Raw genomic sequence first — 16,894 nt, forward strand, 5'->3', positions numbered from 1 at the left:
TCTAGGGATAAATGTTAGCGATACACTGGGTAATTTCGACGAACAAAATGAAGACTCCATACTAAAATAATTTCTGCTAAGTAGGAACTAAACAGCCTATCAATACATAATCTCGTTCAGATGAGGTGCTAGTATTCTTGCGAAATGAATTTACACACATATATACATAGGTTACTCGGCTGAACAATTGCATATATGTTATGTGACCACCTAAATAATAAAGAACTGCTTCACGAAGAGTATAAAGGTTGTACATAAAAGTCGATAGGCACAATGGGACAGATGCTAATCACTAAGATGGTGCTCTGGGACTGCAGAGGGCGGAGAAAGAACCGGTACACGACATAGAAGAATTGCAAGAACACATACCATTACCACATTGCATGGATTCTGGAGTGTCAAGGGCTAGTTGGTATAGCCAGAAATATACAAAGAGTTATTGTAAATAGCAAGATGCAACTCACAATTCGGGGTGTTATACATAAGACTATCAAATACTAAATGTGTATTTTTCACTCGCTATCAAAACTGTTGTTCGTGATTGAACTAATTGAGCTCAAAAGAGCGCTTAGAGAGCTTAAAGTAGGAGACCAATAAAAGAAAAACTCCGCAATGATCATCCACTGTTCATGGATGATATGAAATGTATGGGCAAAGTGAGTTTGAAATAGACCCTTGTGCCATACAATAATGATGGTGTCCACTGTCATCAAAATGAATTTTACAGCTGACAAGTGCGTGGCTCTAAGCATAACGTTTGGCAAACGAGAAAAATAATTAAGCCTCCAGATAACCACAGAACGAAGTGTGTATGCGTGCGTGTGTGTGTGTGTGTGTGTGTGTGTGTGTGTGATTTGGATTTTAAGCGTAGCTTTAACAATTTTTCAGTCATATCGCTACGATGTCTGCAGTGTGGCAGTTTATAGTGATGTCAAGCACTAGGGCATCATGCCGCAGACACGTAACATCATGTCACACCCAGTCACATTATCCAGACACCAGGCCGACCAGTCCTAACACTAACCTCTTAATGCTGAGCGCCAAGCGAGGAAGCTGTTAGTACCATTTTTATAAGTCTTTGGTATGACTCGCCCAGGGATCGGACCCACAACCTGCCGCATCCGAGGCGGACGCTTTAACCACTAGGCCACCGGAGCGGTAGAGAAGAAAGTAACTAGAGTAGAATGAAGAATACGAATACAAGTTCCTGATGCAGACATTATTAAATGATACAATGAAAGGTACATTCAAAAAGAAAATGATACAATGAAAGGTACATTCAGAAAGAATAGTTTATTTCAAAAGGGTCGGGATTGTAGTAGGATGATAACTAAATGAATACAGTCTCCATCATCAGGTACCCAACCAACATGGAGGATCAAAAGGTTTGAAGATTTGAATAGGAAGAGTAGGAATCTAATGTTCTGATATTTATGCATGGTAAACTGAATCCAAGAGGTGAGATATTATTATAATCTCTCGGGAAAATCGAAAAAGAGGCCTGATAAGCGTTGAAACCTGTGTTTAGGCAGAAAAGAGGAGTTAGGAAAATATGTAAAGCAAGGTTATGAATTACAAGCTTATGTGAAGGAATAGAGAATATCACAAGGCAATGGAGAAAAGAATCGAAGGAAAAGGTTGTGCATGATAGATCTTAATGCAAACAGAACACAAATCCGATGTTGACACCTGGAGACGATTCAAACTAGAAACAGAGGGACTGGTAATGGTAGCAAGTGGTCAACAAAATGGAATATATTTTAATACATACATGAAGATTTAAATGACCTGTTGGGTTGCTAGGCACAATAAATAACTGTAAACAAAATTGTAATATCACGTTTGGTCAGTTTAGATTATTAATATGTTGTTAATTTGGGGGATTGTGATTAGCACTTACTTTGTACGGGTTTGTCTCCCATCGTAAATGTCAGTCCAATTTGGTCTTTTTACTTCTTATGTTTTGGCCTCCTTTAAGTCCTCTTACACTATTTAGCGTAGTATAGTCGTTTTGTGAGATAAAGAGATAAGTTCTATGTGAATATCTTCACATCAAGCGTCCAGATATTGAATAATTCCACTGCCAATTTACTTGTCTAAGTGCGAATCGCAATTCACCCATCATACCGTGGAGCGTTTCTAAAGTGTTGTAAAGTTATCATTCAAACTACTCGTGTGTTTCCCTCACGCCCTTACGACCAAGGTTTTTCCCATCAATCTCTGCGCAAGACCAATAGGTCTCAAGCGTATAAACTACAGTTGTGTGCCGTGTACTGGCTGACTCATTCTGACCGACAGAGACAATATATGTGCAGTAGGAGAACTAGTAGAACAGTGTATACGTGAAATTGTTGTTGTTGTTGTGGGGTTTAACGCCATTTTTCAGCACTTGATTGGCTATACATGGCGGCCAGTATTAATGGTGGAGGAAGAACCTGGGAAAACCCAGGAAAGAACCACCGACCCACGAGAAGCTACTGGCAAGCTTTCTCACATACCCACATTGGCTGAATCTTAGACTCGAACCGCCGCAGACAGAGGTGAGATGGCAGTGATCCGTAACGAAGAGCGCTTTAGACCACTCGGCCACTCGGGGCCCCGTATACGTGAAATAAGAAAGCCAGTACGACAGCGGGATGCTTGCAATAGTGTTACGTATATCTGATTTAATTTAAATTCATTGTAATTTTCTTGTTTGTTTGTCAGCTTTTAAAAAGAATTTCTTCTATTACATGCTATGATCTTGTTTAAATGATTTGGAATTTTTTTTCCAGAATATAGTTTGACCTTCACTGTTCATTTCTAAACACTTAAAGCTGACCTAGTTCCCGACCTTAATTCAAAATTAGTAACAACCACGTGAACAAACTTTTATTTATTTATTTTGATTGTGGGAATAATAACGGTGATATCGAGGCTGTATTGGATACGTGACCCTAAACTTGTAAATAGTGTTAGTGAAGTAAACAACGTTTTTTATTTTATTATTGAAGTAAAATGATTGGTTTTTGTCAGGACCATGTTCAGAGTACGTGACGTAAACATGATCACGTGACCCTCATACGGGTACCTATTCTGCGTATCAAAATTACTGTATAACCATTGTTTTTGAGAAATATTCTCAGTCGGGTTCTAAACACTGTGACGTAAAGGTGTTTCTTTTGTTGTGTCAGTTTGGAGTTATTTTAATGTTTATTCGAATTAGATGGATTCAAAAGGATTAATTCTTTTTCCTGGAAATATTTAAGTGACCATACAGAATTCTTGGACAAAGATATTTCATTAAATTTTATTTAAATTCAAACCCCGGATTGTTGTTTGTGAATGAAACAGAACTGTAGATCTTACAACACTACAAAGGATACAGTATACGTCATCGTCTTTCATCTTGGATTCTTCGTAGGGACTAGAACTTGAATTCATTAGAACATTTCATAAATATAACTTCTAAAATTTAATTCGTGGATTATTCTTGCATCATTTTAATTTTTGGATTTGATTCTTAAAACCGTAAGTTCTTATTATTTATTTTATTTTGACAGTATTTTTCCAGGAAAATAAATTATTTGCTACATTTTTCAAAGCTTGTTGTTTTCACTCTTTCTTTTGTTACTGTTAGTTCGAGCCTAAACACGTAACATAAGAATATAAATCGCATTATGATATAACAAAATAAAGCATTACATACGATATTAATATTCCAAATGATATTAAATAAACCTACAATATATTCTTCAGTGTTGAAGATCGATGCTCCCGTATCACAGGCACTTGATTCCCGGGTAAACTAGCCATGTGTACACTCTCCAATAAACAAAAGGTAACTAACTCTCGGCGGTTATAATCTGACCCCTCGATGACTCCGATCTAGTTTTCCGATACTATCTGCGCATTCAGTCACTCATAACGTACACCACTGTAAAGAAGACACTCCACACCTTTCATCCATTACCATTTAAGCATCCTTACTGAATCTGAAGGGCCGATTTTGCGAAAAATTATCCGTTGCTTCGCGTCTTCCACACACACAGGCGACCATTCCATTTACCTCGGAATCAAGAGACTGTGTCCCGTATAACTAACCTTGCTATACTACAGTAGCATTATTTAACCGATTGCATATATCTATATTGACGCAAATAACAAAACAATAGTCTATTCTACTGTTGAATACTATTGCGTACGGAAATTCAAATAGATATATGCATTCAAATATCACTACGTTAAATAACTCAACATATATAAAAGTGATCATTCGTTGTAATATTCCTACAGGGAGTATTCATTATCTGCATATTATATTGACGTGAAATTTAGTTAGCTATAAAGAAGAAAAACAATTCTAAATTTCTATTTCAGAGAAGTAGCGCATTCTGGACCCATACTATACGCATTGGGAAACACATTCGAGTGGTATCATTTTTCATGTGTTTTATAATTCAGTTTGTTTCTGACTAGCGGTTATTAAATTGTTGAAACTTAAATAATTTTTCTGTCCTGTAATTAAAATTCCAAGCTGACATCTATTCAAAGCTGACCTTGTGCTGAAGTATAGCTCGGGACGTTACAAATGGCAATGTCCGCAACTACATTGAAGTCATTTTCTCGGTTTGCTTTTGTGTGTGTTTGTGTGCGGAAACTATTTCGTTTGTATATTTAAGGGGGAAAAAAAGTCACAAAATGGAAAAAATTATTTCGGATCCTTAGAAAATCGGAAAAAGTACAAGATATCTAAAGGTGTTGTGGTTGGATTTTCTGGCGGTGTTTCCTAATTTTGTGCTTGGTTTGTAGAAACTATGTTGGACAACTTAGGTGCAATCTAGATAGATGTGCCGAAACTGGGAGTGCTAAAAAAAAATTTCCCGCTTATATAACGGACCATTCCAATTTTTGTTTTTATTTTGTTTATTAACTCATGTTGATGTGTGACTGATCCATGAATAATTATTTTCTTGACATTTTCTAATCGCATCTTGTATTACTGGGTTGAGATGAAATATCAGGAACTGTATTTACAAGATAATCTCTGGAGATTACATTTCAGCACAATAATACAAGATGCGATTAAAAATATCATACAAAATAATTATTTGCGGATCAGTCACTCATCAACATGAGTTAATAAACAAAATAAAAACAATGGGTCAAAAGTGGATTGGTCAGTGACTGGGTCAAGTGAAGCAACAAAACTGAAATGATCCGTGAATGGTTCGTGACTGGGTCAAGTGACCCAACAAAATTGGATTGGTCTGTGAATGGATCAAGTGGGCTAACAAATGAGCAATGATTCGTGAATGATTTCTTCCTGGGACAAGTGAACCAACAAAAATAGATTGATCAGCGAATGGGACAAGTGAACCAACAAAAATAGATTGATCAGCGAATGGGTCAAATGAACCAACAAAAATAGATTGATCAGCGAATGGGTCAAATGAACCAACAAAAATAGATTGATCAGCGAATGGGACAAGTGAACCAACAAAAATAGATTGATCAGCGAATGGGTCAAATGAACCAACAAAAGCGGAATGATCTATGAATGGGTCAAGAAAACCAACAAAAGTTGAATGACCAATGATTGGGCCAAGTGAACCAACAAAAATGGATTGGTATGTAAACGATCCGTGATTCGTGACTGTCAACTAACTCAACAAAACTTGGATTGGTCAGTAAACTATCCGTAAATGGACCAAGTGAACCAGCAAAAGTGGATGGGCCCATGACTAGGTCAAGTGAACTGACAAATTGGATTGGTCCGTGGCTTGGTCAAGTCCACCGGCAAAAAAAGATTGGTCCGTGAATGGTTCGTGACTGTGTCAAGTGAAATGATTCAAGTGAATCAACAAAAATAAATGGGTCCGTAAAATGATTCGTGAATGTGTCAAGTGGATCATCTGGATCGGCCTGTGAATAGCTCAAATAAAAAGCAAAAGTGGAATGATTCGTGAATGAATCAATTAAACCAAAAAAGCTTAATGACTCCGTGACTGGGCCAGTGTCAACAAAAGTTCAATGATTTCGTGAATTGGTCACGTGAACAAACAAAATTGGATTGATCTGTGAATGAGTCAAGTAGACCAACAAAATTTGAATGATCCGTGGATGGATCAAGTGAACAATGAATCTGGAATTGTCCCGTATGAATGTGTCCAAGGACGATTGTGCACTTATCCATTCGCTAAATGAGCTTATGAACGGTCTGTGTCAGAAAAATTTGGAATGATCCGTAAATGATCACTCAATCAGTCAGTGACAAAACAAAACTATCCCATGGGTGTTCCATGTCAAACAAAAGTGGAGTGACCTCATGAATGATCTGTGTATGGGTGAAGTCAACAATGATCTGTGAATGGGTCACTTGAACAATGAAAAGTGGACAACACACCACAAAAAAAAAATTGTTCTTGTCAAGTCAAGTCAAAGCTGGTCAGTGAACAGGTGAATCCTCAAAAGGTGTTTTGTTGGATCAAGTAAAGTTAAGTTGAGTCCATTTAACAACATTCATGGAACTGGGTCCATGACTGGGTCAAGTGAACAATGCAAGTGATAATAATCTGCGAATGCTGGTCAGTGTTGGTACCAGTGACTGGGTCATCATCCGTAAATAAAATATTTTCAGTGATGGGTGATGGTCTCGTGGGCAAAATTAAAAGAGATCAATAAGCAACGGTCACTTATGGACTATATATGTCATAGGGTAGAGGCAAGGACGGGTGGAAGGACCACAAAGGGCGTCAAAAGCTAAAGCCCCACTTTTATACTACTATATGGACGAATAAAAGAATTAGTAGTGTCCACTGCATTTGAATGCGTTCCATGTGAGCTTTCATCAACAGTGCCTCGACAATGGAATTATTGATGCATGGACTATATTTGGCTGTAACGTTAGTGTTAATCAAAGCCTCTGAATTTCACCAAGTTCAATATGTCCTTAATGGTTGGAGAATGACAACTTGTCAAGCAGACGTTTACAAGAATGCTTTTTAAAGTTAATAATAGAAAAACAAGATTAACGTCTGGTTTTTAGTAACTCATTATACAGATCAAATGAGTTATCTTTGACTCTTTTATGTGTTGTATACTCTGACACAGTTGCATGATAGGTAAATACTTCGGTAGGTGGTATCACTGCATGTCGGCACAATACTGGCCATATAGTAATGCTTACATATTACATTGAAAATATAATTAAAAGCCTAACTGTGAAGACAGTTGAATGCAAAAAAATATATGTAGTTACAGAAGGGGGAAAATTACTTTAGTCAGAATTTTTTTCTATGTATGATAATATAAACTATGTCTGCTGGAAGCCTGTAAAAATAGAGGTCAGCTATGTAATCGTTGACTACACTCCTGTTCAAACTGTATGTGCTACAAACACTAATAAATAAGATCATTAGTGCATACCCCTAATTTGTTTTAAAATCTATTGGAAAATTATATAGCCGATAATTCATATGGATCGAAATAAAATCCTAATAGATTTCATCATTCTAATTTTATTACTATCCGTCGCCGTGTCGAGTTTGTCTCAGCCAGCTGACTGTAAGGTGAATTCGTGAAAACAGGGCTATTTCGGATTGTTTAACACCGTTTCCTGGACGGAGTTGACGATAAGTGGCATATCTAGCACATTCAACGTTTTTGATACGTGCAACTCTTGTTAAACGCTGTAAAATCACTTGATCATAACTGCTGAAGGTATTTCGTTAAAAGCTGAATATTTCATAAAATTTACACATTTCGAGTTCCTTTGGTATATCTTAATTAATCAAATATTGAATCTTGGCTTAATTTAAATTTGAGAACAACTTACCGTTGTTTTGACACCAACGCCGTTCACCCAAACATGAAGATTATCTCGTGCTGTAGTAAAGAATATATATATATATATATATATATATATATATATATATATATATATATATATATATATATATATATATATATATATATATATATATATATATATAACTCCAGGAACATTATTTTATTCTATTCATGGTTGTAAATTCTACAGATAATCTTTTAGTTGGATGTTGCATACGTGACAAAGGGTATGTTAAGAACGTAAAATTACAGAGGATCTATAAATGGATGGTTACGTATGTGTTGGTTATTACTCATAATAATCTTAGTAATAAGACTTACTGTCGCCTTTGGACTAATTTCTCACTGGCCGATGGGGTTTAAACGGCTTTTAGAAGAATTCAATAACTTCCCATTGGTTGGGTTAGGTCATATGATTAGGTGGTTTCAAAGAAATTTAGGAGTGAGGATTGTCAAGTGAGGAATATTGTGAAATATTAGTCGTAATATACGGTATGTAAACCGAGTGTATATAAACACTCCACGTCACCATCTCTGTATTAATGTTTACTTTATGAAACAACCCACTTGACTATCTCGCTATTAATGTTTATTAAATCTGGTTAAATAATATATGCTATTAAGACAGGACAATATTTCAAAATAACTTTGAAAATTTCAGTATGAAATTTACTCTTTCTGGATACGTCAATTTTCTAATTTTCTCTTAAGAGTACCGTTTTTTAATATAAGACCCGACCATACATTTATGAAATTTGTCAGAATGTTATTTCAGCCTCTTTTTTTTAATATTAGAAAGAGATATTTTAAGGTAGAAATTTTCAGGTAGAAATTTTGTAAACATTTTTTGGAAAACTTTCGGTAACACTTTACTTGAATATATATATATATATATATATATATATATATATATATATATATATATATATATATATATATATATATATATATATATATATATATATATATATATATACTACATTAAAACGAAATTGCTTGAACAATTATAATTACACAGTTATCATGATCGAAATGAAATATGATAGCTGAAACAACATCATGAACGCAATAATTTGACAAATATCCTGTTTAAGGTCTTTTTTCGATTTTTAAAAAAGAAAACAACAATGACTTCAGGAATGACGAAAATTGGGCTTTAAAATTTAATAATATAATAAATGTACAAAAATAGTTAAATTATGTGTGTCATATTATAACAAGAAGGAAATAAAATATTACAACCAACCTTCATTATCAAATAATTAATTTAACAAATATCATCCACAATGTGTGTCTTAGATATTTTTGTTTTCTTAAGGCAAGATAGAAATTAGAACCAGCTGTGTTTAAGCTTTAATAATGAAATAAATGTACGAAAATATGAAAGCAAATCTGATACAGAGTTAAAATCTGAAATAAAAGAACAACGTTCTTATGAGCTTCATGAACACTGCTTGCAAATCAAAAGACAAATACTTTATTTTTTCCTTTTCCTTTCCTCATGCATTATACTAAAACAAATAAAGGATCTGGATCATATATATTGTGTCTTGTGCATCTTTAGACATCTGGTGGTATGAAGCATTTTGAAACTCCTGGTGGTAAGAAGCATTTTAAAACACCTGGTGGTATGAAGCATTTTGAAAGACCTAGTGGTAAGAAGCATTTTGAAACATCTGGTGCTAAGAAGCATTTTGAAATACCTGATGGTAAGAAGCATTTTAAAACACCTGGTGGTATGAAGCATTTTGAAAGACCTGGTGGTAAGAAGCATTTTGAAACACCTGGTGGTATGAAGCATTTTAAAACACCTGGTGGTATGAAGCATTTTGAAACATCTGGTGTTATGAAGCATTTTGAAACACCTGGTGGTATGAAGCATTCTGAAACACCTGGTGGTATGAAGCATTTTGAAACATCTGGTGGTATGAAGCATTTTGAAACACCTGGTGGTATGAAGCATTTTGAAACACCTGGTGGTATGAAGCATATTGAAACACCTGTGGTATGAAGCATTTTGAAACACCTTGTAGTATGAAGCATTTTGAAACACCTGGTGCTAAGAAGCATTTTGAAACACCTGGTGGTATGAAGCATTTGGAAAACCTGGTGGTATGAAGCATTTTGAAACACCTGGTGGTATGAAGCATCTGTACACACTTAGTCCAATGAAGAAGCTTTAAAACCTAGTGATATGAATCAATTATGCATTCTGAATTAGTTTCAATTGCTTACAAAATGTCACTTTTACTTCCTTTCCATTCAGCTCAATCACCCATGAGGCTGTTAACTTTGGTATGCCATCATCCCCAAGTTCACAGACCTTCCTGCAAAAGAAAAAAGAATGTTTTGATTATTCTACTGGCTTCATTACCGGTGTATGTAGGACGGTTCAGTTATAACAAGATTGAATGAAAATCATATTACCGGAAATTGCATCAAGAATGACAATTACACTATTCAAAATGCAGACTAAAGATCTATTAAGAGATCGACAGATATTGCTGCCTTCAGCCGTTTTGGTTTGATTCTTGGAAAGGCATCTATGAGTAGAGATTTTTGCTTAAACAGGGCCCCAGGTCTACATCATTTACGCCAGTATACTTTATCTAAAAAAATGGACCAAGCCTCCACGAAGTGGTGAGCCACGTAGTCACCTGTATTAAATTTTGTACATTAAAGATGAAATCCAAATAGCTATTACGACTCTATGTCTTAAACTATGTAACAAACCGAAGCGAAACCAAACCAACAAGTTTAGTAAAATCGGCAAACAATTTGTTTCCCTTGTAAATAAAGTGAAAATTATTTTTAAAAATAGTATTGTGAATTAAATTCCAAATAATTCTAAATGTCATATCACAGGTCCAAAAGTATAAAAAGTTCTGAAGGAATTCCAGTAGTCTTGAATGTCCTGATGTATCAATAGATTTGAATGTCCTGATATACCAATGATGCAATCTAGAATGTCTTTGAATTAATTCACAAAAATCCCAAAATATTGTGTTAATCCAGTTAATGAGCACTTAGTAATTCCAAAGAATAATTTAAATAAATATTTGTTTTAGAATTCTTTCTAACACAAGTATAAATTCTGATATAAAAAATGGATTCTACAGACTAATCTTAAGAGAGGAATCAATTATTTGTTTATCAAACCCTATATATACAGTTTTCACTTGACCAATGACGAAAAAGAATGTTCTGGTAAACTAATGTTTTCAGACGGGAAAATTTCACTACTAACTGATAACATGGTTAGGCCTTCAACTCATTGTATCGTAAACATCCTGTTTACTTCTAACAATCATGATAAAATTCAGGTATGCAAAAAGTTCATCCACAGACTTCAATCAGGGACAAAATGAAACACAAAATATAGATATCCATAAGACATTTAGGTTAGTTCATTAAATGGCTATTATAGGAACAGACACGTTAGCCAATGATATCATAACATAACGCACATACTTCCGGGTTGATAGGAAAGCGATAGTTTATGAGTCCAATACGGATACAGCTTAGATAGAATATAACTATTATACAGGAATTTGATATCACATTTGGAGGTACAAAACATGAAGATTATTTCTGATGTTGAGTATTGTAAAGACTACAAGCCTAAACTAAGAGACTCGATTAAGCAACATCGTGGATTTATTATCGTTGAGTAGAAAGAAACAGTGCTGACATCTAACGGCAAGCAATAATAAGCATGACTAGTCAAAGAAGATTTTCGTGGATATTATATATATATATATATATATATATATATATATATATATATATATATATATATATATATATATATTACAAGATTGCAGTAGTGAGAACCGCTGTACCGCATATATTATAAGATTATTAAATTGTCGCAACAAAAGGATTCCACCGTATAGCTTGTATCTCATCTAAATTCAAACAGTCTTTTTAGCAATGAACAATCTGCATATCGCCCTTGTCACAGTACTGAAATTACTTTTCTAAAAGTAGTTAATGACATTCTCTCTTTGTTGGATAGCGGAAAGACTACAGTCCTCACCCTCCTTGATTTGTCTGCAGCATTTGACACAATAGACCATGATATATTACTTCACCGTCTCCAGCATGTATTTGGCATTCATGATACAGCCTTACTGTGGATCAAGTCCTACTTGGTCAACTGGACACAAATTGCATCTGCAAATGGAATACACGCCAGCCCAGTTGATCTATGTTGTGGTGTTTCATAGGGGTCTGTTTTTGGACCTGTTCTCTTCATTCTGTACACTCAGTCGCTCTCAAGTGTCACAGATCATCATCCAGTGTCTCACCAATTGTACGCTGATGACACCCAAATATACAAATCTAGCCACCGAACTGAAGTTGATGCTACCATTCAAGGTGTAGAGAGGTGCATTTCTGATGTGAAATCATGTAATGACATGTAACAAGTTGCAGATGAATGATGATAAAACTGAGGCCATTCTGATCACAATATAAAGACTTTCTCATTCACATCCTTTACCTCAAACAATGCATATCAGCAACGCCAACATTAAATTCACACAATCAGTACGAGACCTAGGTGTTACTCTGGACAGTACTCTCACACTGCACCAACATGTCATGAACATATGCAAGGCTGCATATCTTGAGCTGAGACGCATCAGCTCAGTTCACAAATATCTTTCAGTTGATGCCACTAAAACACTTGTGTGTTCTTTAGTACTATCAAGACTGGACTATTGTAACTCAGTTATGTCTAGTTCATCTCAACATCTACTCCAGAAACTTCAAAAAGTTGAAAACACAGCTGCTCGGATCATACTTAGAGTACCACGATCAGAGCACACCTCCCCGCTGCTCTGTACCCTGCACTGGCTATCCATTCGATCCAGAATCAAACACAAAATTTGTTCTCTGTGTTACGTTTCACTGTCGGACTCTAGTCCAACATACCTATCCGACCTCACCCATGTGTACACACCAGCAAGATACTTACGCTCCTCTTCTGACAATCGTATACTCATTATTCCCACTATGAAAACAAAGTCATATGGACAGCGTTCTTTTTCATACCAGGGCCCAGCAACGTGGAATGAATTGCCCACTGAACTTAGACACAAAGACACAGTGATCACATTCAAGAGGGCTCTCAAAACTCACTTATTTCTACTGCAAGAAGAAACTTAAAGACCTAATAATGTTTCCTACCTGAAATATTCTCAGCATGTTGTTTTTTGTAATATTTATTTTTCAATGTTTTTCTAATTTCATGGTGTTTGTTTTTGTCATAATATTATTATATGTTTTTTATCTTATAGGTGTTGTCTAATGTTATAAAGCGCTTAGAGCTTCTAAAGATTAGGAGCTTTACAAAGTCCTCATTATTATTATTGTTATTATAGGTTAGACGGTGTACATTACTGAAAACAGTTGTGACGTCATTTTGGGAAGCGCTCAACAGTTATTATGAAGTTCTCAGAGAGTGACAGGTGTAAAGTGATGTTGTTTGCACTTGTAACATGCACAATGGAGAGAATGTTATCTTCCATGTTAATTTCATATACGGTGGCTAAAATTTCATTCGATATTGTACTTATGGAAATAGTATATGATCTAAGCACACAGCTGACCAAAATGACTGTTTCCATGTATTAAAATTTAAAAAAAAAATAAACAGCCTGAATTGGTCTAAAATACTCTGTGTTCAGTATTTATTAAACTATGGAAAATTAATTATGCCATACAAGACAATACCAGTTTTTGAAAGTGCAATGAATGAATTACCAAACATAAAATGTACAAAAGTTATCTACTCTTTTTTTTTACAATTCACCTCTGTCGGCCAGGCAGTAAAAATGTCCAATTGGAGCAAGCAGGTTTTGATAGGTGCACATAAGAAGCAAGACCATGCCATATACTCGATAACTCAAAATACACCTGTCAATCAAACGCCCACCAATCAAACACTAAAATAAAGGGAATTAATAGTTCCTTGAACAATATTTATGTATCCAGTATAACCAGTGAGGAAATTCAGGGAAATTCTCTCTCTTTGAAAATTTTACCCTCTGCCAAATACGAAACTGTAGAGTGTGACCGTATTAAGGTTAAAAGGTAATTGTTCTTGTCTGAAAACGAAATATCAGTGCATGGGATAGAACGCAAACAAAATTGAACATATTAAGTACACTTCATAAGAGTGGATATTGTATTTTTGTCTATTGTTGGAACATGGAGAAAAAGTGTAACGTGCAAAAGTTCGGCATTGTTTGAATGAATTCATAAAGAATAGATGAGCGAGTTTATGAAGCATATTGAAACACCTGTGGTATGAAGGGAAAAGGAATAAATTCACAGAAGCGAAAGCCAAAGAAGAATCTGAGGAAAGACGAAGTTGCTAAAGGTTTACAGAAAACGCTTTGTCCAGAAAGATATCAAATTACATGAATCAAGGAAAAATACAATATGAATATATTATAAACGAAAATTCACTGACAAGCTGTATAAAAAACGTGAATCTAACAATTCTTTCGGCATGTCGGGTGGGCAAATTGGAAAACTAAATTATATTAATGACTAAGATGGTATATTAACGTATTCAGTGTAGTTGGCTGTGATATCTCCTTAACTCTTTGCCATATTCATTGTAGTTGGCTATGATATCTCCTTAACTCTTTGCCATATTCAGTGTAGTTGGCTATGATATCTCCTTAACTCTTTGCCATGCTTATAACAAGTTTACAAGTTAATGGACTTGCAGTTGTTTAAAATGCCAAATGTTATGTTTGGATCCTCTGACAAGAATGTTGTCTGTTGTCGGAGGGCGTAGGTGGTCGAAAGAGGATCTTCGACGCGCCTGTGGAAATGTGACAGACTAAATAGATCTAGTAAGATTGCAAATAATAACGTCCTATCACAAATTTAAAGTTAGCTTTAATGTAAACTAGCTTACGTAAATAAAAGACGTAATTAGAAATGATTGCCGGCTCATATTGAGGATTATTCCAAAACGTTAATCCATACACAGCTTATTCAGCTTAATGCAGACAAAAGAGAGAACACCTCCGTGACATTAAAATCATCCAGGTCTGAGGCGATACAACTGCAAAAAACGGGCTGAATATTTCCATCCCTTGAGGCGATTCCCGAAGTTACAAAAGCGTCAGCCGGAATTGCATCCAGAATGGCTTTAGAAAAAGGCTCTTGGTAGAAACATCTACGATTTCTCCTGTTGTAAACAAAGAACAAAACGAAAAAGTTTTTGATTCCCAGGAGCAACTCGCAAAAGTCTTCGCAGATATCCACTTTTGATTTATTCGCGATGGTAAAATGAGTGAAGCATTTTCGAGGTGTCTTTATGCAAGACTAGCGTAGTTTGACGACTCCCACACAAGTAAAACTGGCATCATCACTTTGGAGTTGAGACCAGGACCTGCTACGCATTGGGTTGCATACATAAAACCACCTCAATATGTCTTGTATTTTGATTAGTTCGGGTTTGTACCACCACTTGAAGTTGTTCATTATTGAACCCGTGACCACTATTTTATCCGACTCTAGCATTCCAAAAGCGGTTGGAATGGCCAATATCCGGCCATCTTGTTGTTGAAGCTTTATGTGCACGTGAGCGCTCACCAATACCATATACGTTCAATAATTTCACATTAAAGTACACTGAACGTTACGAACGCTACACAACCAGATGCGGCGCTGATGTTTAATTTAGCAGGTTTACCACCAAAGCTGATTTCATCGAATTTACCAACCAGATTGTCACTGACGTTGACCAAAGTGAGCTTATGATTTTTGAAGATCGGGTTGGTAAATTAGAAACATCTAATGTGGACATTGAATATATTATTACAATGTTACGATGTGCTTGTACAAATAACCTGGCATAAATTAAAACGGGGCAATCAGAGACTCTGACTGGTACACCGATTATGTTTATAAGTTTATTAAATGCTATGTTGATCATGTTGATGCTACAACCAAATAATATGTGGATGAATAGATCACAGACGTGTTCGCACCACCACGTGTTGTATCTTTACTTGAAAGAGACACAGGTATTTTAACCAGCGAAACAAAGGAGGAAATAGCTGTCACCACCGTAACAAGCGGTCGCCTTATCATACCTCACGTAGATGGTTTTGATGAACATAAATGTCTTATCCTAAAGGAGTGCGTGTTTGGGTCGTATATTTATATATCCTATCCCCGTTCTTCTGGTGGGTGGAGTGGCATAGCAATAATACAAATTAATCTCCAATCTGGTGAATTAATGATACGTAAACCCCCAAACGGCAAGGTCTAAAACGTTTACATACATTGTTTCGGTGTTGTTGTTCGTCGATGATTTTCAGTTCAACGGAATCAACATCTTTCCAGTCGAGCTTTTAAACATGTTTGGCGTTTGTATTTAATATTAGATGTATCATTACATATAAGTGATGGATTATGAACACGGTGATGAAGTTGTGGCATTTTCCGAAACGGATGTTTGATCAGCTGTCCAATCATGTCAACGTTGATATCAACGTGTCGACATATATCTGCTACAAAATGTATACACTCAAATAGATTCATGTTAATTACCAAATAGAAACCATTCGTTCGCACCACCCTGATTTATCAGCACCAGCTTGTGGTGTGCGTATTTCACCTGACCTAGGTCGGCCTATACAAGTTGTGGAATCACCGCGGCAACAATCGTTGATCTGGGTGTGGTGGGAGTAGCAATCTCAGCAACTATTATAGGCACACAAATGGGGAGTGGATTTATGGACAGTAAAAGTCTATACATTTCCTATTAAAACAAAACAGTTTACGAATACCCGAAACATGCACCGTGCATTATATTTTTCAATTTACAATCTCAAAAATGTATATACAAGTAGAGTGAAAATATTACTTTTTTGCTGGTTAATGATATAGATCATAGTCTCTTACATCACATGGCTATTCTTTTGCAAGGGCGTATGTTGATAACTGTCACCGATTATAATCCTCGGGTTTGCGTGCATACGCGTGTGATTTCATACTGTATGCCTTCTATGGGGACAAAGGCATGTGGGGT

At 35.6% G+C, this 16,894-nt stretch overlaps 1 protein-coding gene across 1 annotated transcript in view; it reads right to left on the bottom strand.

Moving 5' to 3' along the window:
- The window catches only part of LOC149798932 (uncharacterized), a 35,820-nt gene that overhangs the window by 2,176 nt on the left and 16,750 nt on the right, over window positions 1-16,894 (bottom strand). The window contains exons 2-3 of the mRNA XM_089957006.1: window positions 10,066-10,157; window positions 7,817-7,866 (exon numbers count right to left, since the gene is read on the bottom strand). Coding sequence (XP_089813132.1) covers window positions 7,817-7,866; window positions 10,066-10,157 — 142 coding nt within the window. The remainder of the gene's footprint in view (window positions 1-7,816; window positions 7,867-10,065; window positions 10,158-16,894) is intronic.

The sequence above is a fragment of the Sinohyriopsis cumingii genome, chromosome 5 (genome assembly GCF_028554795.1).
Source record: "Sinohyriopsis cumingii isolate HCF-2022 chromosome 5, ASM2855479v2, whole genome shotgun sequence".
NCBI classification, from domain to species: Eukaryota; Metazoa; Mollusca; class Bivalvia; order Unionida; family Unionidae; genus Sinohyriopsis; species Sinohyriopsis cumingii.